Raw genomic sequence first — 27,108 nt, forward strand, 5'->3', positions numbered from 1 at the left:
TAACATGCAGAAAGTGAAAGTGAAGTCGCTCAGTCGTGTCCGACTCTTTGCAACCCCGTGGACTGTAGCCCACCAGGCTCCTCCGTCCATGGGATTCTCCAGACAAGAATACTGGAGTGGGGTGCCATTGCCTTCTCCAGGGGCTCTTCCCGACCCAGGGACTGAACCCAGGTCTCCCACACTGCAGGCAGATGCTTTAACCTCTGAGCCACCAGGGAAGCCTGCAGACTGCAATGAATCTCTTAGGTCGAGAAATTAAGCCATTAAGTTTATACAAAATTTTCAATGCATAATCATCAAACCATTGTCCCTCTAATTTTACAGGAACCATCAAATATGGTGGTTGCTTTACAATCATCACAGCCTTATAATTACTATAATCATTCCCATCAACACAATATGCAGAAGCAATGCACAAATAATGCTTTCCTCCCCTGTGTTAATCACTATTTTCACATATAGATGTCATTTTTCACACTAATATAGTCTGTAAAGGATTCTACAGTTTCCTAACTAAAATGATGAGAATTAACTAAAACACAAGATTCCCTTTTTTGCCAAACAATTTACATCAAATACATACCACAGGAACTGTTGAGATCCACATCTAAAAACACACTAAGGTCTGAAGAAGCAGATACTGGTGGGGTAGATGGTGTATTTGGAGAGGTTGGTGCTGACACTGTTGATTCAAGCTCCGTTTCAGCAATCCGACTAAAGCTTATTTTACACGGTTCTCTTTCTAATGGTGTTGGGTGACCTCGCAAAGTACCTGAGGTAGAGCCATGTCGGCCTGTATTAGGCCTTATTCCAGGAGATTTTAAGGAGAAAGCTGATTTCCTAGGCTAGGAAAAGCAAATGTAATTATCATTACTAACTTGCATGTACTTTAATAAAGTACATTATGTAAAGTATTATGGCTTAGCATATTAGTAGTATACAGTTGAAAGAGTACAATAAATCCAAATCTGCAAGGACAGTCTGTAACATTCCAGCAGAACACTTTGAGATTTGATTGGCTTAATTTTAAGGTGGACTTGAATACTGTATAAGTAAACCTCTTTTCATAATTCAGAAATAAAATACTGCAAAATTCATGTGAAAACAACTTTTTGCTCCCAAGACACTTGAATCTAAATTTCTTCAAATTATTGATATCGATTTCATATTTACTGTAGATATAATAAATAAAACATATTATGCTAGGTGCTATAGTAAAAAAAGACATCCTCTCCCCAACTCCACAAAATAATAAATGACCAACCTCTGCAATGATACTTTAGAGTCTTTGGGAAGAATTGCTATCATTGTCTCTCACCTTCATCCTCCACTTTAAAAAATTCCCACAGTGGTAACTTAATGAAAAATATGAACTCAGATTCAGATAATCTGAATTAAAACCTCAAGTGTGCCCATATCTAGCTATGCAGCCTTGAAAAGGTTATTTATCTCCTTTGAGCCTCAGTCTTTATGTCTGTAAAATGAGACTACGGTCAATATCATACAATTGTTGTGGAGATGAGGTAACATGAAACTTTCTGGCCCGCAGTTCATGTATTACAAGTGTTTTTTATTTCCTTCCACATCTTGTTTCACTTTCAGCTACTTATAATTGGTTTTCTACTACTTCTGTGTCACTTTAAACCCCAGGAATAAAAGGAACTACTGTACAGTAGCAAATTTTAGCGAGTGAGGTGGGTTCCAGCAGTAACTGAGGACAATGGTGCTCTTATGGCAGAAACCATGGTCAAGTCAGAACCACGATGTATCTCCTTACTCTTTCCCAAGTCTCTTCATTCCCTGTCCTATTACCGACCTGTCATTAGGTTCTCACTTTCTCATAGCTTTCCCCCTTATGCTAGGAAGGATCAGAAATGGATGGGTAAGTAAGTGGTCTGAGAGAGAGGATCAGTTCAGTTCAGTTCAGTCGCTCAATCATGTCCGACTCTTTGCGCCCCATGAATCGCAGCACGCCAGGCCTCCCTGTCCATCACCATCTCCCAGAGTTCACTCAGACTCATATCCATCGAGTCAGTGATGCCATCCAGCCATCTCATCCTCTGTCGTCCCCTTCTCCTCCTGCCCCCAATCCCTCCCAGCATCAGAGTCTTTTCCAGTGAGTCAACTCTTCGCATGAGGTGGCCAAAGTACTGGAGCTTCAGCTTTAGCATAATTCCTTCCAAAGAAATCCCAGGACTGATCTCCTTCAGAATGGACTGGTTGGATCTCCTTGCAGTCCAAGGGACTCTCAAGAGTCTTCTCCAACACCACAGTTCAAAAGCATCAATTCTTCGGCGCTCAGCTTTCTTCACAGTCCAACTCTCACATCCATACATGACCACAGGAAAAACCATAGCCTTGACTAGACAGACCTTAGTCGGCAAAGTAATGTCTCTGCTTTTGAATATACTATCTAGGTTGGTCATAACTTTTCTTCCAAGGAGTAAGCGTGTCTTTTATACATCAGGTTTTATCTAACTGCTAACTTTCCCCCTACAGGATATATAATTTTAGAAATAGTGTAATACTGCAAAACAAAACAGGTATTCAAGCAAAGTACGATTTTAATGGAAATAGTCTGCTGAAGATTAAAGACAATATTGTTTTAAAAAACAAAATTTTCCAAAATTGTAATGGACTTACAAATCGAGGGGGCTGTTTGCAGTTTCGGGGTTCAATTTCTAGTGACTTGTTGAACAAATAATCTGTAAACTCTTTTTCAGAAGCACATCCCATGGGGTTAAGGTTTTCAAAGAATCTCTGGAATTAAATATCCATAAGTACATATTTTAGATTTTATTAAAATGTTTACTTCATCGCTTTAATATAAAAAAAATTATCAACAAATTAATAGATCCTAATGTCTGAAAAGTCCTCAAGGATTGCTGATTCCAATCTCTCTATTTTGGGATAAAATTATAAAGTTTTTATGGAAGTTTTATACTCCAGTCTTAAAGTTCTATTAAGAAGATGACCAGACTTTCACTTATTATAATCTTAATAGCTTGGTATCCCTCAGTTAACATTCCTACTGATTATACAACAAAATGATCATCAGTAATAAGTCAAAAGTGTTTAAAACAGAATTATAGTTATAATCCACAATAAAACTTTGATGATAAGGAAAAAAGTAGAGACAAATTGGATTAAAGTCTATTCAAAAATAATTTCAAGGACAATAATATATTTTAACATATCTGTGCTCACCTCTAACAAAATAACTTTTCTGTCTTTAATGAAAAAGTATTTCCTAAACTTAAACATAGGTTTTTAAGTAGAAAGTTTAGATGATTTAACAAAGTGCAAAAAGAAAAACAGTAATCTCACAATGAGAGATTGCACTGTCAACGTTTTACAGTTGGGATAGTCTTCCAGTGTTTTAACTATGTGTGTGAACATATGCACATATACATTATTATAAGATTTGCCTACAAAATTGGGGTCACAACATAGCTATTTTTAGCTTTTTGAAAATATTACTTTTTTTTTCTGTATGGTTTACTTTAAATAATACAAATTTTAACTATGTTATACTTCATCAGATTAAATGTTCCAGAATTTATTTCACCAATTTCCATATAGGTAGTAATGTACATAGGTGGTTTCTAATTTTTTGCTATTATAATTACTGTTATTATCAACTCCTCGTGCATTAATTTTTCTGTGCATTTCTGATGACTTCCTTATAAGCAAATGATTGGATTCAGTTTTTCTAAATTTTGAAGTGGCTTAGAAGCATATGTAAATATAAGTTCTGAGTTTTAGCTTTACCAGTAGGCAAAATGAGCTTTAGAATCTCTAGTATAAACTTCTTTCATTTTTTTTCTGCCAATTTCAAGAAAACTGCATTACTACTTTAACAATACTGAAACAATTTATTCCTATATTCACATCAGCTAAATTAAATCATATGGACCAACAGTAATTTAAAGACTTTTATAAAGTTATAATTGTGATTTTCTCATCTGTTACTCTACTTTTAAATACTATTTAGTTTAACTATGCACTGAAAGTGAATGGCTACTTTATCTTTATCTTTATTTTAAGCTTACTTTGAGTCAATCATAAAGAAAGCATTCGCTGCTCCTTACCCGCAAAAGAATGCTTTAAATGATGGCGGGATGTCTAGATGAGATGCAGAAACCTATCAGGAATTATTGAGATATGAATGCTAAAAGCACTATTTTAATTATACCCCAACTAAAATGCAATGTTATTTCTGCGATGAAATACAGCATAAATTCTAATCTGGGCTTCAAGAACATTTCTTTTTTCTTTTGGCCCCATCACACAGCTTGTGGGATCTTAGTTCCCCAAACAGGGATTGAACCTGGGCCCTTGGCACTGGATCTCCAGGGAATTCCATCAACATTTCTTTACCCCTATGGAGCACCAAATCACAGAGTGCTGAGAGAAGGGGATGGAACAAATGACCATTTTCTTTAAAGCCAAGTATCTGTCTTTATTTTCATAATGGTGTACACTTCAAGTCAATTTTTCTTAGGACTTTAGGGTTCTTTGTTTTGAACTTGGAACAAAGAATAGCTACCATCTTACAATTTAGGAGGATGGGAATGATGGTGACTATTTTCACTCAATATGCTCAACCTGCAGACTATATCTGAAAGTGTAGCACAATTTTTAATGTGAAAGGTAAACTTACTCTGTTATCATATGTTCTGAATTTCAAATAAACATAACACAATAATATCTACTTACTATAGACATAATACCATAGTATTTATTCTAATTTAGAAGATATTCACACCTTATAGTACCACAGTATCAATATTATGAACTATTGCTCAAAACAGAATATCAAGTGATAAAATGTTTTTTTAATCATTTTTTTGCTATGCATATATACACATCACTCTCCCAACCCCTTCCCCTACTTAAATGCAGTGTTCTTATAAAGGTATTAATTACTTAATGTTATACTGGCACATGTAAAATATCTAAAATGTCAATTAATGATAGTACTGGTAGTGGATTTTCTTTTAACTGCGTGGACATCAGAAAGCATCTTTCATTCCATTTTGTCATTCATTTTTTTGAAAGTGTTACTTAAACCTGTTGCACAAAGAAGCAATAACTGTCAAGACCAAGTGCCTAGTAATATTAATAACGGCAGATTGTTAGTGGAGAATATCTAATATTCACCACTTCTATCTATTGATTCATTAATGCATATTATTTTCATAGCAAAATAAAGATCATAATGTATGGCTATGGAATTTCTTAGAGAGGGCAGAGGACTTAACATGTTTTCTTTTAAAGATAAGCAAAGAAAATATTTACCCTCATTTCTGGTTCTATCCGTAAACAGTAAGGTTGATTTTGATACTGCTGAATTTCTCCAGTAATTTCAGCTACTTTCCTCCTCTTACTGAAATTGATTAAATCTTTCCCTTTCTTTTTTAAAAAATCATTATTCCCTTCTTCAGTCTTCAGTATATTTGTTAAATATATTCCTAGTAAAAAAAGTATTTGAAGAAAAGTTTTAAAATTGGTTACTTGACCATTTGGGAAAACAACTGATCTAGTAAAGTTGAAAGACATCCTATAATACAGCAGGTCTTACTAGTGAAATCTCTGATATATTTAATAATCAACTCTACATGAAGAATTTTTTACATGGATGGAAATAATTTAAAGTTGAAAGAAAATTAGGGTTTGGGCTTAATTTGCTATTTCTTAGTCTAATAGCCTAAAATAAAAGGGGGGATTCATTCACAGTCTAAATTATGTGTTAAATCTACTCTAACCATTTTAATATTTACTTATAAATATTTAACGCCAATGATCTTAAATGATTATTGGTAAAATATGTAACACCAATGATCTTAAGTGATTACTAACCAACAAATTAATTTTAAGCCAATTCTGGTTAATAAGACTACAGATTTGTAAACTAATTCTGCTTTCCCAAAACCTGTAATTTAGACACAAAAGAATTATTCTTCAGTTTTGGACCGGAAGAAAGTTTTCAGTTTCTCTTTCACACATAATTAGATTCATTTACACCAGTGGCTCTCAACTGGGGACAATTTTGTCCCGCAGGGGACAGGCATCTGGGAATGTCTGGAGACATTTTTTGGTGTGTGCTATAATTTGAATGGTCGAATGTTCAAAATTCATATGTTGAAATCCTAATGCCCAATGTGACAGAATGAGGTGGTGAGGCCTTTGAGAGGTGCTAAACTTATGAGGTTGGAGCCCTCATGAATGAGACTACTGTTCTTATAGAAGAGATCCCACAGGACTCCTTACAACTCTATGAGATAATTACCAGAATTACAAGTTTTATAGATAAGAGTCTACATATAGAGTTTAGGTTTTATTTATCAATATAGACAGCTAATAAAAGTAGATGTGCTCAGATATAAAATCAGGACTATCTGCTTTTAAAGGCTGGTCTCTTTTTGCTATATAACAAACTCTCCCTCAAAATATAAATCCAAAAAATATATATATATAAAGCCATATTGTGTAACTTACCAAAAAAAGGCACACAGGGTGGATTGATTGACTTAAGTTTCACTAGATATTTTTTAAAATGATCTTGACTTAATTCCACAGCTTCATCCAAAATTTTCCTTTTTCTTTCCTGCAACGCCTTTAAAATATATAAATAGAGTATAATTTTTTTTTTTTTTAAAAACAATCATATTTTTTAGGTGCAGAGCTTTCAATTTTAATATTGTACAAATGTTTGAAAAAAAAGCTTTTAAACTAAGAGATCAGTAGTATTCTTATCTCTACTTGCTGGAAATGACTTATCTATAAATACAGAACTTTAAAACTTAGTTTTTTTCTAATATAAATTAGAGGATTAAACAATTAAACAATCTTCCTTAAGACATTATTAGTTATAATGCTGATTAGCTGGAGCTTCAGGTTATAGCTAGGGGAGAAAAATATAATCCCATGGCATTCAAGTATTTTTCTACTGCAAAGTCTTTTGGGACTAAGGGTAGTAAGATTTTGGTAAAGAGGAGAAGGCCAGGGGAGGGAGAAAGAATTGAAGAAAAATTTATTAAACCAAGTAAGCAGTCATTTATTTTATATTTCATTATTATATTTTATAATTAAAAGTCAGTTATTTTATTTTTAACCTGATACATACACACACACACACACACACACACACGCACACACACACAAATTGACAGCAAACATACCTGATGAAAAACCACTCAACTCATTTCCTTTAACTTAAGGAAAAGCAAAGGTGACTGCACTGTAACTTTTATTCAGTACTCTACAGAGGTTCTAACTAGAATGGACAAGAAAATTAAATAAATAAAAGACTAGCGACTGAGAAGAAAAATTGCCAGTATTCACAGAGGAAATGATTATGTAAAGAAATGTAATAAATCTACATATAGAATGTTAATGAAAGAATTTAGCAATATTGCTGGATATAAAACCAATAGGCAAAAATCAACTGCATTTTTAGATATCATCAATAAAGAAAACAAAATTTAAAATATTCTAATATAAATCTAACAAAACAGTTGTGAGGTCTTCATCAATAAAACCATAAAACTTCATTAAATAAATAAATGGAGAGATACACTATGTTCATAGTTGGGAGGATTCATTATTGTAAAAATGTCAGTTCTTCATAATTGATTTATAGAACCTATACAATTCTTATCAAAATCCCAACCTTTCAGATGATTCTACAATTACATAACAGCAAAGGGTCAAGAATAAGTCACTCTTGGGAATTCCCTGACAGTCCAGTGGTTAGCACTCAGTGCTTTCACTGCTGGAGTCCAGGTTCAATCCCTGCTTGGGAACTAAAAAAAAGAGTAAATCACTCTTGAAAAAGGAAGCTTGGTGGGGACTTGGCCTACTATAGTGTATCAAGAACTAGTATAAAATTTTGGCATTTTAAACATGCGGCACTAGCACAGGAATAATGGAATACATTAAAGGAACAGGACAGAGGAACCAGAACAGGACCATACATTAATGGATACTCAACTCGTGACATAGCTGGCACCTAGAGATCAATGAGGAAAGAATGCACTTTTAATAAACTTGTGGGGTCATTTGGCTAGCCAAATGGAACACAAAATGAAATTAGACTCCATACTCAAAACTTGTTTCCAGCTAGATTAAGGACTTAATGAGACAGATAAAACATTAAGATAACAGAGGAGGATCTACTATACAAGACACCAACAGCCACAAATTACAAAGGAAAAAATAAATGTGACATTAATAATTTTTGTTCATCAAAAGACATAATAAAAATAGTGAAAACAGAAGCTTTTATCTGGAAAAAAGGTATTTAAAACAAACATAACTGACAAAGGATTAAAATATAGATTATGAGAAAACTCATACAAATTCAAGAGAAAAACTCAAGCAAGAAAAGTAAAAAAATTTCCACAATACAAAGAGCCAATAAACATCTTAAAAGAGGTTCAAACTCAATAGAAATCAAGAAATTATAAACCCAAACCACAAGACTGGAAAAATTAAAAGAACTGACAATATCAAGTGTCAGTGACAATGTGGAACAACCAGAGTTCGTATGTTTCCAGTGGGAGTATAAACTGGTACAGTAATTAGAGAAAACAACTGGGCATTATCTATTCTATCATCCAATAATTCTACTTCTAGGTATGTAAGAGAAATTTGTATATGTATGCACCAGGACACAGGTAGAAAATGTTTATGATAATAATAGCATCAAACTAGAAACAATATGAATGACCATTAGCTAATAAATAAATAAGCAAATAAATAAATTTTAGTAAAGTTATTTCTATAATTTTCTTGAAGAGATCTCTAGTTTTTCCCATTCTGTTGTTTTCCTCTATTTTTTTTTTGCATTGATCACTTAGGAAGGGTTCTTATCTCTCCTTGCTATTCTTTGGAACTCTGCATTCAGATGGATATATCTTTCCTTTTCTCCTTTGTCTTTCGATTCTCTTCTTTTCTCAGTTATTTGTAAGCCCTCCTCAGATAACCATTTTGCCTTTCTGCATTTCTTCCTCTTGGGGATAGTTCTGATCGTCACTTCCTGTATAATGTTACAAACCTCCGTCCATAGTTCTTCAGGCACTCTGTCTATCAGATCTAATCCCTTGAATCTATTTCTATAATATGATACAACTGTAAAAAAGAATGGCCTATAATTATAAGAAACAATATGGATGAATTTTAGGAAAATAATACTGAGTGAAAAAAGTCTTGGAAGAATTATATTCACATATAATTGAGAAAGAAGAAAAATAAAACAACATTGTTTAGTGCTACAAATAGTAAAACTGTAGAAAAAAGCAAAAGAATGATAAGCACAAGATTTAGCACAGTAGTTGGCTCTGAAGGGACAAAGGAGATGGAATTGGGAAAGGTTTTTAAACTGGATGCCAGGTAAACAGGCTTTTTTTTGGTATTTTTATTCCTTATTCCATATACCTATTTTAAGAAATATTGTTAAGGTGAAGTCGCTCAGTCGTGTCCAACTCTTTGCAACCCCATGGACTGTAGCCTACCAGGCTCCTCAGTCCGTGGGCTTCTCCAGGCAAGAATACTGGAGTGGGTTGCCATTTCCTTCTCCAGGGGATCATCCAGACCCAGAGATCGAACCCAGGTCTCCTGCATTGGAGGCAGACGCTTTAACCTCTGAGCCACCAGGGAAGTAAGAAATATTGCTGAACATTTAATATTTTAAGAAACTAAAGCTTAACCTCTCAAAATGAATATATTTCTTTAGAGTTTACAAAATGAGAACTGAAGTTATTAGCCTCTTAGATTAATATTTGGCAATATTTGACTATTAACATCTTTAATATATAATATGTCGATACAAATCAATAACATGCAAACACTCAAATAGAAAAACACACACATGAAAGCAGTTTAACCCTATACTCCCCTCTAATCACAACCCACTGTAAGAATGAATGCTAAGTGAAGAGTACATATCCTTCCACACTCTTCTCAATGCTTATGCAACTCCACTTACATGTTTCGAGTTTGTTCTGTTCTGTTCTATCAAAATGAAATAATATTATATAAATTTTTCTAAAGATTTTTGAAATGGCTTTTCCCCTGAATGTCACACTATTCTTTCAAGACATACACATAGATTCTAGTCACTTTTTCCCCCTAGCCAACCAATACTCCACATGATAGGGATAGGATAACATAATCATTCTCCTACTGATGGACATACAGGTTGGATCTAGCTTTCTGCTACTATTAGTACATTTAATGCTGCAGAAACTAGATCTTTGTACCTTAATTTTATAGTCCTGAGCCTTTTATTCTGTGTCCAAAAGTATGTGTATTTTAACATCAGATTAAATGTTGTCAGATTACTTTCCAGTAACACTATAAAAGTTCATATTCTCAAAGGCAAATACACTTACATGGCTGAGTCTCTAAATTTTCTATACTTTCTATATCTTCCAAATTTTTAATGATAAACATGAAAACATACACCATGTTTACACAATTATTTTTTATAATTTAAAAAAACATTTACGTTTTAGAAAGCATTCTCTCCATGTTACTTGACTATATACTACAGGTAATTAAAGTAATTTGTATGTTTATATTTAAAATATATTTAGTCATTTATTTGAAACTGTCAGTCAATGTACTGCTGAAAAAATACATTTGGAACGTTATACATCTGAAAGTGAACATGTCAGTCGCTCAGTTGAGTCCAGCTGGTTGTGAGCCCATGCGCTATAGCCCACTAGGTGCCTGTGTCTGTGGAACTGTCCAGGTAAGAATACTGGAGTGGGTAGCCATTCCCTTCTCCAGGAGATCTTCCCTGGGTTCAATCCCTGGGTCTCCTGAGTTGCAGGCAGAATACTTACCATCGGAATCATTAGGGAAGCATTTAGGTAAGCATATTAAACAGTCACAAAACACATATTCTTTGATGAATTCTAGCCTTACTAGCATATATTGATGTATTTTCTAATATTGAGATACTGTGCTTCAGGAGTAAGATAGATTATTTATAAAGGATTTACTCAAAAAAGATTGGTGGTACAAGGAATCTTCTTTACATTAATTTTGTCTCCTCTCAAAAGATAAACTATTTAAGCCTAAAACTTACCTCAAAGGTATGATCTAGTCTATAGACTGATACTGAATTTACTGCACTGACGATCTCCAATACACCATTGAAATTATTCAAATCTTGAAAAACTTGCAGAATTTCTATAATTCTACTCAGTATTGCCACCCGTTCCTCAAAATTTTCTGCCTCCACAATGCATCTAACAACAACAACAACAACAAAAAACATGGCTTAGAAAGCAAGAAGCAAGTGCCTTGTTTCATACAGAAAAGATATACATTTTCAGCCAGAATGTTTGCTTATATGTGACTTAATGTTATAGAATATATTAAGAAGTAATAATACAAAGTAAGTAAAAACTTACTTTTCAAACCAGAGGGTGAGATTTGTGGTGTGGCGAATCATTTTTAATAAATTTGGAGAGTTTATTTCTTTATCTTCTTTGGTCCATACACTCCCTACAAGTTCAGAAGGTTGAACTTTCCTGTGGAACCAAAAATCCATGCACTTAATCTACAAGGGATCAGTATCAAAATTACTTAAAGGCCTCCAAAAGCTTAATAAGAAAAAGATAACTAGTTTAAAAGATAAGTGAACAAACATACAAGGAGATAATTTACAGAGAAACAGAACTGAATAGCTATGGACATGAAAGAATATTTTAACTTTTACTCAGAGAAAAGGACATTAAACCACAATGAAATCCCACTTTATTGCTATCACTATAAAAGAAGTTTAACACCAAATGGATAAAAATGTTGAAAAAAGAGAACTCCCCATCACTGATGTACAAGTAAAATTAGATATAACCACTTTTAAAATTTCACAATATCTCATAACATTGAAGATATACATACTAGATCATTTAGCATTTCTAAGAACGTTCAGTAGGGCAAAATTTGCAAGAGTGAAAAATCCCAAACAACCTAAATGCTCATCATCAAAAGAATGGATAAATTGTGGAGTATTCATACAATGGAATACAATACAGCAGTTAAAATAACCAGCCTGGAGCGATACTCAGCAACTTGAACAAATGGCAGAAATGATTTAAGTAAAAAAACAAGTTACAGAATGATACACAGGTAGAAACAGACTTAAAATGTATAGAATAATGCTACGTGTTGTTTATGAATGGTTGTATGTATATAAATTATAAAGACACACATAGTAGTAAATGCCAAATATAAGATAGCAATTATCCTTTGGGAGAAAGAAGAGAAATGGGATTGGAGAGAATTACCCAGAGGGTTTCACTTTTAGTAATGCTTTTGTTGTTGAGCCCTTACTGTATTATCATCTATATTTTTTAATCAAAAACAATCAGTTGAAAAAGCAGCTAAAATCACTGTATACAGTGATTCAGGATTATATGATTTTTAAAATATTGACCAATGGCATTGCCATCACTGTCCTATAGACGTGGCTGTTATAATAATAAAAAAGTTCAGTAGATTTGAGTATACAAGGGTACTTTGAACAGTCTTGGAAATAAATGTTCTTAATTGGTTTTATTATTTCACCAGAAATTTAGTTTACAGAGTGTCAATGTTTTACATATGGTATCCTTCATCCATAATACACATATCCCTTAACAAAGGTATTTCTATGTTTTGAAAGTAGGTCCACATAGAGCTCAGTGCTTTTTTATTCCTGATGTCCATTCATGTAACACTGTAAGGAAAAATCTAATTTCGTACTATGTGCTTTGTTATCTAAGTAATAAGTCTCTTCATTCCCACCTATCACAAATCCCACAGTAAAGAAACAACTTAAGTGCCCATGAACCTAGAGGGTATTATGTGACATGAAATAAGTCAAGCAAAGTAAGAGAACACATTATCACATATATATGGAATCTAAAAAATATAACCAACAAATGAATATAACAGACTCATAGATACAGAGAACAAACTAGTGGTTATAGGTAAGGAAGAAGAAGGGGGAGGAGCAACTGGGGTAGGTAATTAAGATGTAATAAAGTACTATGAACAAAACAAATAAGCTACAAGGATATATCGTATAGCACAGGGAATACAGCCAATATTTTATAACTTTAAATAAAATAGCCACAAAAATATTGAGTCACTATAATGTATATATGAAACTAATACAATATTGTGTATCAACTACAATTTAAAAAACTTTTTTCCTTAAAAAAATCCTATAATTCAAACAAAAATGACTTGAACTCCAAATTATTTAAAATATAACATGACACTCTGAATCAGATGGTAACAACCTCTGATGTGTGTGCTACAGTCTGAACAGCACAACCAGGGCATATCAGAAACCCAGTTCTAAAGGTCAAGTTTTATATCTGGTGTCTTTCTACACTCTCCACTAACATTAAACTTTATATATTCTTTCTTTTCCCTGTGTAATCTCAGTTTAAAAAAACAATGGCTGCTAATTAGGGTAATTTCTTAAGGATGTTTGTATTTCAAAAGCAGCTCCTGAATGCAATGAAGTTTTTGATACAACCACAGTGGTACAGGTTAGTGGGTGGTGATTACCTACAAGGCCTAGAGTCTTTTTTTTGCAAGGCCTCTACTCTTCACAGGAACCTGGGTTGTAAATGAAAGAAGAAAGCTTATACTATGAGGGAGGAGAAGACAGAAAGAAGCTAACGCACTGGGAAAAGATAGGGGTTTAAAAAAAAACAAACCTGACAGATGAAGAAGTTGATAAAGCAAGTTGAAAAGAGAGAATGAGATACATGAGATAGTAATTTTGGAATAAAATTTGAAATAAATAATATGACAAAGGGAAGTGTCTGATTTGGAGTAGAGAGTGACCCTGGAAATGCCATAGCCATGATACTAAAAAGTTAGGTTGTAAATGGGTGATGTGTGTGGATACAGGATGATGGCAGGAACTGCTTTATATATAAGACAAACGATGGGATACAGATAAAAATAGTCAAGCGTATTACTAGCAATCCTTATAAACAAAAGAAAATGATTTACAAGTTTTAAGTATGGTTCATCATCTACTTCAAAAATCCTTAAAGTCAATACTAATTTCAAATAGCTAAAGTATTTGAGACTCCTTAAAAGAAGTGAAGAAATTTTTATTCCACTAAGAACTGTTATTCATCTGCCTTGCAAAGCTAAGCCAGTCAAGTCCCAAGTCAAAATTTTTATTACAGAGTATTTGCAAAAAAAAAAGAAAGTTTATCTCACTCTATAGTCTATGGACTGAGCTGCCCAGAGCCTAGCATCTATACTGACTGTCTCTTTTAACTGAACCAAGTTAAACTAAAGCAATATGAGACAGCATCAGGAACAGGAGCTGGGGGACAGTCTAAAGTGCCTGCTCATTCCACTGCATCAGTCTTCTCTTTGCCGCTCCTCTTATGAAGGACTGCCAGTACCTCATCTAGGCCTAAAGAGCAATGATTTATAAGACTTGCACTTGCAGAACAGATTATAATTAAAAAACTGCTATGAACTTTCTTCCTAGACCATAAGAATAGACGACTTACTTTTAAGCACACATGAACAATTTTCAGAAAGTTCTGAAAATAGATAGAAATGTTCAACACAGCAGCAAATTAATGTTAATTGTCTACCTGTAGAGATCAGATTCCAAAAGGGTCAGCTGACGTGCAATTTCTATTGGATGAAGTGTCATGAGATCAAATGTTTCAAACTGTCCTGGTCTGCTGATATGCCATTCAATTGGTGGAGGTGGACTTTCAAAGGTAATATTATGGCTTATACCATTTGCCTGAGCTTGTTTTTTCCTCTTGATGATCTTAGCAATTGACTCTACCCATTTCTTCATAGCTTTCCCTAGAAAAAGAACACAAACAAAAAAAGCCCTTTATTTGACAAACATTAACTGCAAATATTCATATAATTTGTAACTTTCATCTACTTTCAACAATTATCAACTCACGGCCACTGTTTTACTTAATATCACTCATGTCCTCCCTCTATTTCTTATATTATTTCAAAGCAAATCAAAGGTATAATATAATTTCATTCCTATTTAAGTATGTATCTGAAAGTTAAGACTTTAAAAAAAACCAATACCATTATCACATATAAAAATGACAGTATCTTCTTAATATCAACAAATATTTAGTTAGTATTCACATTTCTCTGATTGTCTCAGGGAACCAACTGTCTTCCTACAGTTGGTTTGTAGGAAATAGGATCCAAACAAGATGTACACATTGCACTGAGTCAGTATGTCTCAAGACTCCATTAATCAACAGGTTCCTCTCTTATCTCTCATTTCTTCAGACAATTTATTTGTTGAAGTTCAGTCACTTGTGGTGTTTCCCAAGTCCAAATTTTGCCAATTCAATCTTTGTGGCGTCATCAGCCCTATTTCTCTGTCTCTGTATTTTCTGTAAGTCAACATATACAGATTGATCTGGTCCAGGACAAACTTTAAACATGAATACTTGCAAGAATATTTCTAACAGGAGGCATAAAATGTCTTTATGATGTTACTGTGAGTTTGAAAAATGGTCATATTCTACTTCTGTCATCCCTTCTTCACTCATTAGTTGCAATGCTTCTACAAAACCTTTCCCTCTTACGACCCAGCAATTACCATTTCTAGGCATATACCCTGAGGAAACCAAAACTGAAAAAGACACATGCACCCCTATGTTCACTGCAGCACTCTACAACAGCTAGACATGAAAGCAACCTAGATGTCCGTCAACAGATGACTGGATAAAGAAGCCGCGGTGCATATATACAGTGGACTACTACTCAGCCATAAAAAGGAACACATTTGAGTCAGTTCTCCAGATCCTATTATATAGAGTGAAGTAAGTCAGAAAGAGAAAAATAAATATTGTGTATTAACGCACATATATGGAATCGATAGAGAGAGTAATGATGAACCTATTTGCAGGGCAGCAATGGAGACACAGAGACGAGACTTATGGACAAAGGCAGCAGGAGAGTGGAAGGAGGGGGTGAGATGAATGGAGAGAGTCGCACAGAAGTATATACATTACATATGTAAAACAGGCAGCCAATGGAAATTTGCTGTATGACTCAGGGAACTCAAACTGGGGCTCTGCAGTAACCTAGAGGGGTGGGATGGGGAGGGAGATGGGAAGGTTAAAGAGGGAGGGGACATACGTACACCTATGGTTAATTAATGTTGATGTATGACAGAGATAAAGCCAATACTATAAAGTAATCATCAATCAGTTAAAAACAAATAAATATTATTTAAAAAAATCTTCCAAAAAAAAAAGTTTCCCTCATCAACTACTGAGTTATCTTGAGGAATAACTTGTATTGGAAAGGCCTTTAAACAAAACTATTTAATTGTTTTATTTTAACATGTGTATTTTAGAAGCTTCTTATAGCAAATAAAATCTAGTGTCTTCATTAAGAACATTAAATTAAAAATCAACTTAGTACTATAAAGCACACATGATAAAAATGTGTTTTAAACATCTCAAAATTGAAACAAATCACAATCTCTATTTTAAGTAAAATTCACCTTAAAGAGTAAGTAGGAGATGAAAGAAGCTATATTTAATTTACAGTATTCCAATATTTTTAAGGCAGTGGCACCCCACTCCAGTACTCTTGCCTAGAAAATCCCATGGACAGAGGAGCCTGGTAGGCTGCAGTCCATGGGGTCACTGACGGTTGGATACGACTGAGTGACTTCACTTTCACTTTTCACTATCAGGGAAAACATGAATTTTCTGGATTCAGTAGCATATATCTGATATGTTGCATATTTTGATACATACATTTGTTTGATGCTCACTGCCTTGAGTTTTATTTTATGGACTGTGCTCTGCAACTTCAGGTAGGAAACCCCTATCCTTTAGGTGCCAAAAATATACCAAAAACTTTTACAGGGGAAATAGATCTTATTTAAGAAGCTATTAGGGCTTCCCTCATAGCTCAATTGGTAAAGAATATATGCCTGCAATGCAAAAGACCTGGGTTCAATTCCTAGGTCGGGAAGATCCCCTGGAGAAGGAAATGGCAACCAACTCCAGTATTCTTGCCTGGAGAATCCCATGGGTAGAGGAGTCTGACATACAGTCCATGGGGTCGCAAGAGTTGGACATAACTTAGTGACTAAACGACCAATACCAAGAAGTTGTTAACCATTCAAAACTAAGATAAAGGAAAATAAACAGGTTAAATTACACAAATATTTAATTAGTTAAAGGAGTGGCAGCGATGAGATGAGATAAAGTTTTAAATTTACTAAAGAGGACATCTGACTTCTTTAAAAAAAAAAGATTTTCCTAAAAACCTTTAACACTTCAGGTGGTTCTAAACATATGTGAGAGCCTTAAAGTCTATAAAAATTATTCCAAATCTTACTTCTTTTTTAAAATGAAAAATAGTTTATCTTCTTAAACTGAAAGTCACATAAATTAAAAAAAAAAACAAAACCTCATGTGCAACAGAAGAGTCAATCAAATCTTTAAATAATATACCTCTTACACTTGAAATGAAGAATTCTAGTCTTTCAAGCAGCTCCAAGTCTCTTTCAAAGTCATAAAAATGGTGTTCAACCCAGTGCCGAAACACATTTAAGACCCTGACAAAATGAAAAGAAACACATTTTAGTAAAACCCAAGCATTCAATTATACTTCTTTCACTTCTCTAATGCCATGGTGATACTTTCATACACTAGGGCCAATATAAAACCCAAGAGTTTAATTTTATAAGCATGGAAAAGTACCTTTTCTTTTTTTATATGTAGAAAATGTATTCTCTGTAATTACAAAAGATACTTTAAGTTCTTCAATTGTAAAAGGATTTCTTTGAAAGATCTAAAATTTGAAAACCAACTAAGATTTAGTGTATTTGGTTCTAAATGCAAGTACTATCATCAGAGTATCTGTATTTGCAGGTAGGCTCACATTCTTTTATTTCAAAAGACAAAAGTGTTTCTGACAGAGCTATTTTGTTTTACGCTGCTGCTGCTTAATCACTTCAGTTGTGTCCAACTCTGTGCAGCCCTATGGACTGCACCCTGCGAGGCTCCTCTGTCCATGGAATTCTCTAGACAAGAGTACTGGAGGGAGTTGCCATGCTCTCCTCCAGGAGATCTTCCCAACCCAGGGATCGAACCCAAGGCTCTTACATCAACCTGCACTGGCAGGCGGGCTCTTTACCACCAAGCACCACCTGGGAAGCCCATTTTGTTTTATAGTACCTCAAAAATAATTACTTACACCTTGCAAATAAAGATGCAAACAATTAAGACAAATATAACATTCCATTCTCCATCACAAAGATACAGTTAGTATATATTAATTTCATTAGCATTTTTCTTTCATTATTTCAATGAATGACTATTTCTAGGTTATCTTCTCACCTATACCCTCCACAACCACCCAGTAGTTGTCAGGCAATAGTTTTTTCCCCAGACTAGGAAAATACTCTAAATTTCTAATGCTATCTGGAATAAAATAGCCTTAAGTGCCTGGTTAGCTCAGTGGCTTAATGCATTATCTTCTTACACAAAGAATGACATACTAAAAGTTTTGGCTAAAAGATATATAGTTGGAAGCGTCATCACTCCTCCAAAACTGCATTTATTTGCGGCAATTATCCTTGAAAATAAACATTTAGTATACTTAGTTTTAAATTTTCAGTTTACTGGTTAACCTTAACCAAGGAACCTTAACATTTACAGGAGAAATATTCAATCATATATAACTAATAAGATATCTCAGTTTTCCCAAGGAAAAGGTGAGGTAAAAGTTTTGATTTTCACTTGCACTATAAATAGGCCTAATCAAAGGAGCTTTCAATTTTCAAGGCTCACTGAACATTGAAACAAACAAACAAGCACTGGCTCAGGCAGTCAGATATAAGTGTGAACCCTGTCCTGTCACTCCTTTTATATGACCTATCTCAAATTACTTGATTCTGTTAACTTTCAATTTTGTTTTAAACAAAGTGAAATAGTAACTGTGAGGACAAAATAAAAAAGATAAAGCACTTAGGCACACAGAGTAACATAACAACTGGCAGATGCTATTACTAAATACATTTTTAGAAATTATTACATAGATAACCAACAAGGACCAACTGTATAGCACTGGGAACAATGCTCATTATCTTGTTATAACCTATAATGGAAAACAATCTAAAAAAGATAAAAAGTATATATAAAACTGAATCACTTTGCTGTACACCTGAAACACAAGATTATAAATCAACTGTACTTCAATAAATTTTTTTTTCAAAGTCATAAAAAAACAATTACTGAAATGACATTGTTTAGGTAAGTAACAGAGAAGGCAATGGCACCCCACTCCAGTACTCTTGTCTGGAGAATCCCATGGACGGAGGAGCCTGGTAGACTGCAGTCCATGGGGTCGCTAAGAGTCAGACACGACTGAGCAACTTCACTTTCACTTTTCACTTTCATGCATTGGAGAAGGAAATGGCAACCCACTCCAGTGTTCTTGCCTGGAGAATCCCAGGGATGGTGGAGTCTGATGGGCTGCCATCTATGGGGTTGCACAGAGTCTGACACGACTGACGCGACTTAGCAGCAGCAGCAGCAGCAGCAGCAGATAAGTAACATATATCGATAAATCTTGTGGGAAAAGAGTGGGGAAAGAACTAGAACTTTCATAAATATTACAAACAGAAAAAAGTCCAGGATTACTAAATGACCACACTGAGACAAAAACGAAATCAAAAGTGCTGAGAGGACTGACAGTAGGCAAAATTCATATTAAAATTAAAATATTTTTTACTTATTAGGTACCCTAGCCTGTAAGCCATAACATATTGCCTGTGAGAGATATCTGATGCATATAACACAGTATAATTTAATAATTAAATTTCTTCAGAGAATTAAGAGTAGCTTCACATAGAAAGAACTTGAAAGTTTAACTGCTATGCAATTAATAAAATAACCTACATCTGAAATAAGAGGTAAAAATTTTTGTGCTAGCTATATACTGAAAATTGAATGACACATAAAAAATACAATATTTAGGCCAAACCTAAGTTGTACTGGTTGGACGTATTCCTTGCGAAACCTTTTTAGGTCTGTACTGATGGGCTGCTCGCCTTTTTCTAATGCCAATTTATCTGCTTCAGTAGGTTCTGGCTCTGGAATTTCAAATCTAAGAAGAAAAGCAAAATGAGAGAAATTTTTTGTTGTTCATACAGAAATGAGGATTTCAAATATAGCAGGAAAGACATTTTGACTAATAAGCAAACTTCTTTCCTACCTTTTATGTGAAAAGTGAAACTGATAAACTTCTCTTAGAGTACTACATACTACAAAAAACTGCCCTTTAGCTATATAGTATTGAATACTTACATTCTTACTTTTATCAAAAGTTTAATAACTAGCACTGACCAACGTAGAAAAGATGAATGGAAAAGATCCAAGAAGACAATCCACAGAGTATGACCTCTTTAAAACATAACAGAAATACCTTATCTATCTTTAATATTTATTAAAATGGAAGTAAATGTAAGTTTCCTTAAATAAATGAATATTAATCCAAAGGAAGTCCCACACTGAATTTTAAATAGTATTTAAAAAACATAACTAAGTGGAAAAAAAATCAAAGTTAAAAAAAAAATATAATAATGGGGCTTCCCTGGTGGCTCAGACAGTGGTGAATCAGCCTGTAATGCAGGAGGCCGGGGTTTGATCCCTGGGTCAGGAAGATCCTCTTGAGAAGGTAATAGCAACCCCAATATTCTTGCCTGGAGAATTCCATGGACAGAGGAGCCTGGTGGGCTACAGTCCGTGGAGTCACAAAGAGTCAAACACAACTGAGTGACTAACACTTTCACATAAATAATATTAATAAATAAATAAATATAACATATGTGCCTTCCTTATTTAGAACATGAAAAGGCAACCAAGTAAATCTTCATAGCACATTATACTGACTCAGTCTGGTATAGTTAGCTTCATGGAATAACATAATGATAGAGGTCCAGATAAAAATCTGGTTAAGTTTTAAAATATAAAACAAAATTATGTTGAAGCTCAAATACTACAGTTTAACCTATAAAGCATTTTTTTTAATTAATTTTTTTTTTTTACTTTATTTTACTTTACAATACTGTATTGGTTTTGCCATACATTGACATGAATCCACCACGGGTGTACATGCGTTCCCAAACATGAACCCCCCTCCCACCTATAAAGCATTTTAAAGTACCACTGACATACTCAGTAAAAAAGAAAAAAGTCAATTCAAAACTTAATTTTTAAAAATTACTCAATAAAGGAAATCTTAATTTTTTAGGTCTAATAATGATATTGTGATTATGCTTTTAATAAGAATACTTATCTTTTAGAAATACTAATGGAAACAATACAGACAAATATGTTGCCAAGGATTTACTTCAAAATAATCCTGGGACTAGGGTATTCAAATCAACAGGGAAACAGATGAAATACAAGGAGATAATTATTGAAGTTGGATGATTGATAAATGGGGTTTATTAACAGAATATATTTTCTCTTGCATATGTCTTAAAAATTTTCACAATAAAAAGTTTGTTTTAAAGTGAAAAGCTTCTTTCAAGGAAGTATTTTTATTGCATAGAAAAAATTTCATTAAAATTCATATTTTTTATCCTATAAAAATGAATCTTTCTGATTACCACTATAAATTTTGCTAGGATCTGAAAAGATCTGTTAGAAACAGGGATTTCAGTAAGTATGCTACTTGAAGAGAATAATAATACGGTAAATTTAATGTTGAATAAATTATGTTCAAAAACTACCTGAGTACATACTAGGTACCTAGCACTTTGCAAGGTAAAAAAGTTAACTTTTTAAAAAATGTAAAAATAAGTAAAATAAATATTTTTCTTACCGTTCAGTCAGTAAGCTTAGTAATTCCTGTGGTTTACAAAATGAACGGTACGTAGTAAGAAAGGTACGAACAAAATTGGGATCTGAAAAGGTAGAGCACAGAACATGTTGCATATTCAATTTACTCAGCTTAATTAATTCAAAGTAGCATATTTTAGAGGCCTTCCTTCCTTTCCTTTTTTTTTTGGTTCCTCCCACTGTTGCTTTTCCTGCCAATTGTGGTATCTCTTGATAAAGGATTGCTTCTTGATAAAGGGATGTTTTCAAATTCAAGATTCATGACCATACCATTTTGATGAATATTTATTAATGAAGTTAACACTATATAGACATTTAATTAGGTATCTATTCCTATTGATTCTGCAGTATTCCTTTAAAATTTTAAAGGCAGTCCATTTTCTTCCTAGGCCCTAAGTGTTTCTGGACAATCTTGAAAAGGTTTTGGATCCTTTGCCCTATATAACCACTTGTAAAGAGCTTCACATACCTGCGTACATATGATATGTTAGCCTTTCAATTAATTTCACCACAGTTCCTCCTTTAATAATGGGGATTCCACTTCTACTCTGCAAGTTGTCTTCAAAAACAATGTTTTCCTCAGAGTCTTTCACCACAAAACGATACACTTCAGGACTTGGTAATCTCAATGGTTGTTCATTTTCTTCCTTCAATAATACCGAATCCAGCATTCGATCCAGAGTACTACGATACTGAAGGGAAATAAGTGCTGCCATCCAGTTATTTTTCTCTTCAGCAGACTTAGCAGCATATATTATGCTGTTTTCATCTTTGGATACTAACTCAAAGGCGTGCTTGCACTCACAAGTATCTTCTTTATCGCATATCTGTATCTTCCTCATGACAAACTTCTCTTTTAGTCTGTACTCTGCACTGCTGCATCCTGGGAGGCGTGACTGGCTGTGGTTGGGTTTGCAGCTGATCATTAAGCCGTCAAAGAGAAAAATATGCCGTTCATGTTTAGCACCAATTCTTGTCAATGGGCCTTCCATAATAAATTCATTACAACACTGTCCAATGTCTTTGCCTTCCCATCCATCTATGTTTTTCTGAATTTCATTCATTTTTTTAATAGCCAGGTGCTTGCTTCTTAATTGACGATTATAAAAAGGGCAAACAGGATCCCTAAAAAAAAAACAAAAAACACAAAAACAAGATAAATTTAGCTTACTCAATGGCTAAGCAACCTTAATTGCCTGAAGTATAAACTACTTTAAATCAAGTGACAAAAATATTAAATAACCAAACACTAAATTTTGCACACAGCATTTACTTTCTCCTAACGAAGATCATGGCAGCTGGTCCCAACACTTCATGGGAAATAGATGGGGAAACAGTGGAAACAGTGTCAGTGTTATTTTTGGGGGCTCCAAAATCACTGCAGATGGTGATTGCAGCCATGAAATTAAAAGACGCTTATTTCTTGGAAGAAAAGTTATGACCAACCTACATAGCATATTGAAAAGCAGAGACATTACATTGCCTACAAAGGTCCATCTAGTCAAGGCTATGGTTTTTCCTGTGGTCATGTATGGATGTGAGAGTTGGACTGTGAAGAAGGCTGAGCGCCGAAGAATTGATGCTTTTGAACTGTGGTGTTGGAGAAGACTCTTGAGAGTCCCTTGGACTGCAAGGAGATCCAACCCGTCCCTTCTAAAGGAGATCAGCCCTGGGATTTCTCTGGAGGGAATGATGCTGAAGCTGAAACTCCAGTACTTTGGCTACCTCATGTGAAGAGCTGACTCACTGGAAAAGACTCTGATGCTGGGACGGATTGGGGGCAGGAGGAGAAGGGGACGACAGAGGATGAAATGGCTGGATAGCATCACTGACTCGATGGACGTGAGTTTGAGTGAACTCCGGGAGATGGTGATGGACAGGGAGGCCTGGCGTGCTGCAATTCATTGGGTTGCAAAGAGTCAGACACGACTGAGTGACTGAACTGAACTGAACTTTGCCATTAAATAATACATGCTTCAATTTCATTATTTGGAAAGAGAAATAGTAGAGACTTGACATGATTCCTGAGGTCCTAAGAATTAAAATGAAAATAATACTAAATTTCTTATATAAATAATATAAGTTATTAAATATATCTTTTAAAAATTTATTAAATATATCTTAACAATACGACAACACCAATTTTAAAAGGCTAAAGGGCAAAAGAAAAATGTAAAACAAAAGTATAACTTTCAAGAATGCATCTATCTGTAAGTAATACTTTAGAAAACCAGACAGCAGATTTAAGTGAAATACTGCATAAGCATTCATATTTTCAACAGTGTGGAATTACCCAGGTCGGCGTCTAGGTGAAAACTGCTTGTAAATTCGGTCCATACTACCTTGGAGATTCATGAGAGCAGTAATAGCTTGGTTCAAACATTCTCTGTCTTCATGCTCTTCACTACATATTTTTAATTGCTAAGAAAAACCAAACAGAAAAATTAAACCTTCATTGTTCAATTCTTTCCCTTTCTCATACTTAGAGGAAACAGCAACAAACATTACGAACTCTAAAAGAATTTTAAGTATACTTAATAAAAACAACTATAATTTAATATAATTAAGTATACCTCCTGATCCTTCAAAACAGCCCTCTTTCTACATATGCAAATACAATACAAAGTACTATAACCATTACAATCATAAAAAACAAAAAGTAAATTTCCAGGTATTTCCAGAAAAAGACATTTTTCCAGATCTATAAAAATAGTTTAAAATATGCAAAACATGAGGCTTACAAGTTACTTTTATTTGTAACTATGAGTAGAGAAAAGATAAACATATACTATTTCACATTCTCTAATGATCACATTCTTAACTTTTAGAGATTTCTAAGAGCTTGCATATTTTTGTTACACAATACAATCAAGTATACTAATTTTAGCAATTCAATCTTTCATAAACTTTTCTACAAACAGCATCACAAAAAGATCCAACTGACATTTTTTACAACATAAAATTCAACTATTCTAGTAAACATCAAGAATCCATGAAAATTAATATCCTATCTTACTAATCCTTAAAAATGACATTTATAATAACAAATTACATTATAATCTTAACAACTCTGGCTTTATTTCATTTAAGCAAAAACTTCTCTAATAGCTCAGTCTCAAAACGGAAGAAAATTCACCTTATAATAAATAATTCAGACTGGATGATGCTTCAGTGCTTTGAAAGAAGAACTCCAAGAGGAGCATTATACAGAGACTATGTAGATATAAATACACATTTATATGAGAATATGGAAAAATTAAAATTGCTTCAGAAAATTTTTAAAAGTTTAAGTCTATTTCATGATCTTAAACTACCTCACTAGAAATTTTGTGATAAATTTTCCTTAGAGCAATCCAAGAACAATCTGAAAATCATTCAGCAATGGCTCTTTTTCCTCAGCAAGGAACTGAATGGATGCTGTTTAAGTACTAGGTCCATTACCTTTCACATATACGTCTAGAAATTATTCTCTATGTGCAGCAGAGACCCATTAGATATTTTTCAAGATACAGATAGAAGTCTTGCTATCAAAGATTTGCAATATAAATAATTTAAGTGACTATTGTCATCTCTAGATTTAAGAAATAAATTGAAAAGATGAAGGGAAAAAGTTTAAAAATAACCCACAGGTTTAAAAAGTGATTAGCACTCGATCACTCTGACTTCTAAAGGTGAAAATTACTACCAAAGCACTTCATTTTGCTGTTTGAAAGCTTCTTACAAAAAGATTCTTTTCAGCTACACTCTAAAATATTTCCCTAATAAAGACACTGATGATACAAAATGCTTAATTACAGATATTTTATTTTTACTGCTTCTGTTGATCCAAATTTCCAAATTATCACTAATAATGAGGTTCTACCAAAATGAGAACTGCTTTTCAATTTAGAGGTATTAGGACACTAAATTTCTACTGTAAATTTCATTGTAAGGTTGTTCAAACTCTTCCACGCATTTCTACATATCCATGAATAATTTCAGGCTATCAAAGAGAAATAAAACTTCAGGATGTTTAAAGCATAGGATTTCCCAGTGATATAAGTATACAAAACAATGGCTTTCTTTGGCATAAACACAGTCCAACAATTTGCTAAGTAAACGTTTCCTGAATTTGGGCAGTAAGATTCAATAAACATCAGATTAATGAAAACCCAAGCTAATTCTCTATAGATATTTGAGAGAATGTATTCTTACCATGATGTGGAAATTACCATACTGAATTACCTTGCATGTAAGTCATGCTCTTTTACATTGATAGTGCTTTCTGCATATCTGTCTGTGCTTCTCTTATCTACCCGGTAAATTTAGCCTCTATGATACAGTTCAAATGCCTCCTCCTTAGGAAGCTCTTTCCTTTTCCTCCCCCTTGAATTTTTTCCTTTGAAATAATATCAGATTTCTAGAAAAGTTATAAAAATAATGTAAGCAACTTTTGTTACTTGGAGTCACCAGTTTTTAACACTTATAAGAATCTACCTGCATATGCCAGAGACCTGGGTTCGATCCCTGGGTCGGGAAGATCCCCTGGAGGAGATCATGTCAACCCACTCCAGTATTCTTGCCTGGAGAATCCCATGGACAGAGGAGCCTGGCAGGCTACAGTCCATGGGGTCACAAAGAGAAGAACGTGACCGAGCGACTAATACCACTACTACTGCCACAAAGGCTATCCCATTCTGTGCGTGAGTGTATGTGGCATTCTCCCCCTGAACTATCTAAGAGCAGTCTGTGACACAATTCTCTCAGTTCCTTGTTGAGGAAGGTGCTGTGCTTGCTGCGCTTGGTTGCTCAGTTGTGTCCGACTCCTTATGACCCTGTGGATTGTAGCCTGCCAGGCTTCTCTGTCTATGGGGATTCTCCAGGCAAGAATACTGGAGTGAGTAGCCATGACCTCCTCCAGGGGATCTTTCCAACCCAGGAATCAAACTCAGGTCTCCCGCCATTGCTAAATGGCTCTGAGATTGTTTCTGGAACATCAGGGAAACTCAAATACATCACAAACTATTCTCAAATAGTGTCATTTCCCTTATTCTTTTGATATTTCAGCGTGTCTCAGAACAAAAATTCTTTTACGGTATAGTGATAACTTTAGGAAACTTTTGCTTAATGTCCCAGTCCTGTTCTTAGAGCAATCCCACCCACCCCCACCACACCCCAATACAGGATCCAATCAGTCTGTACTTAGTTGTCATGTTTCTATTAT

General features: G+C 34.1%; 1 protein-coding gene across 1 annotated transcript in view; it reads right to left on the reverse strand.

Annotated features, from left to right (window-relative positions):
- SOS2 (SOS Ras/Rho guanine nucleotide exchange factor 2) overlaps positions 1 to 27,108 on the reverse strand; it is a 101,670-nt gene that overhangs the window by 11,552 nt on the left and 63,010 nt on the right. Inside the window, exons 9-20 of the mRNA XM_069596139.1 lie at positions 24,199 to 24,326; positions 22,375 to 23,030; positions 21,889 to 21,970; positions 20,044 to 20,166; positions 17,508 to 17,611; positions 14,637 to 14,859; positions 11,427 to 11,546; positions 11,099 to 11,261; positions 6,502 to 6,619; positions 5,302 to 5,474; positions 2,644 to 2,760; positions 584 to 845 (exon numbers count right to left, since the gene is read on the reverse strand). Coding sequence (XP_069452240.1) covers positions 584 to 845; positions 2,644 to 2,760; positions 5,302 to 5,474; positions 6,502 to 6,619; positions 11,099 to 11,261; positions 11,427 to 11,546; positions 14,637 to 14,859; positions 17,508 to 17,611; positions 20,044 to 20,166; positions 21,889 to 21,970; positions 22,375 to 23,030; positions 24,199 to 24,326 — 2,269 coding nt within the window. The remainder of the gene's footprint in view (positions 1 to 583; positions 846 to 2,643; positions 2,761 to 5,301; positions 5,475 to 6,501; positions 6,620 to 11,098; positions 11,262 to 11,426; positions 11,547 to 14,636; positions 14,860 to 17,507; positions 17,612 to 20,043; positions 20,167 to 21,888; positions 21,971 to 22,374; positions 23,031 to 24,198; positions 24,327 to 27,108) is intronic.

This window comes from Ovis canadensis, chromosome 7 (assembly GCF_042477335.2).
Source record: "Ovis canadensis isolate MfBH-ARS-UI-01 breed Bighorn chromosome 7, ARS-UI_OviCan_v2, whole genome shotgun sequence".
Classification (NCBI taxonomy): Eukaryota; Metazoa; Chordata; class Mammalia; order Artiodactyla; family Bovidae; genus Ovis; species Ovis canadensis.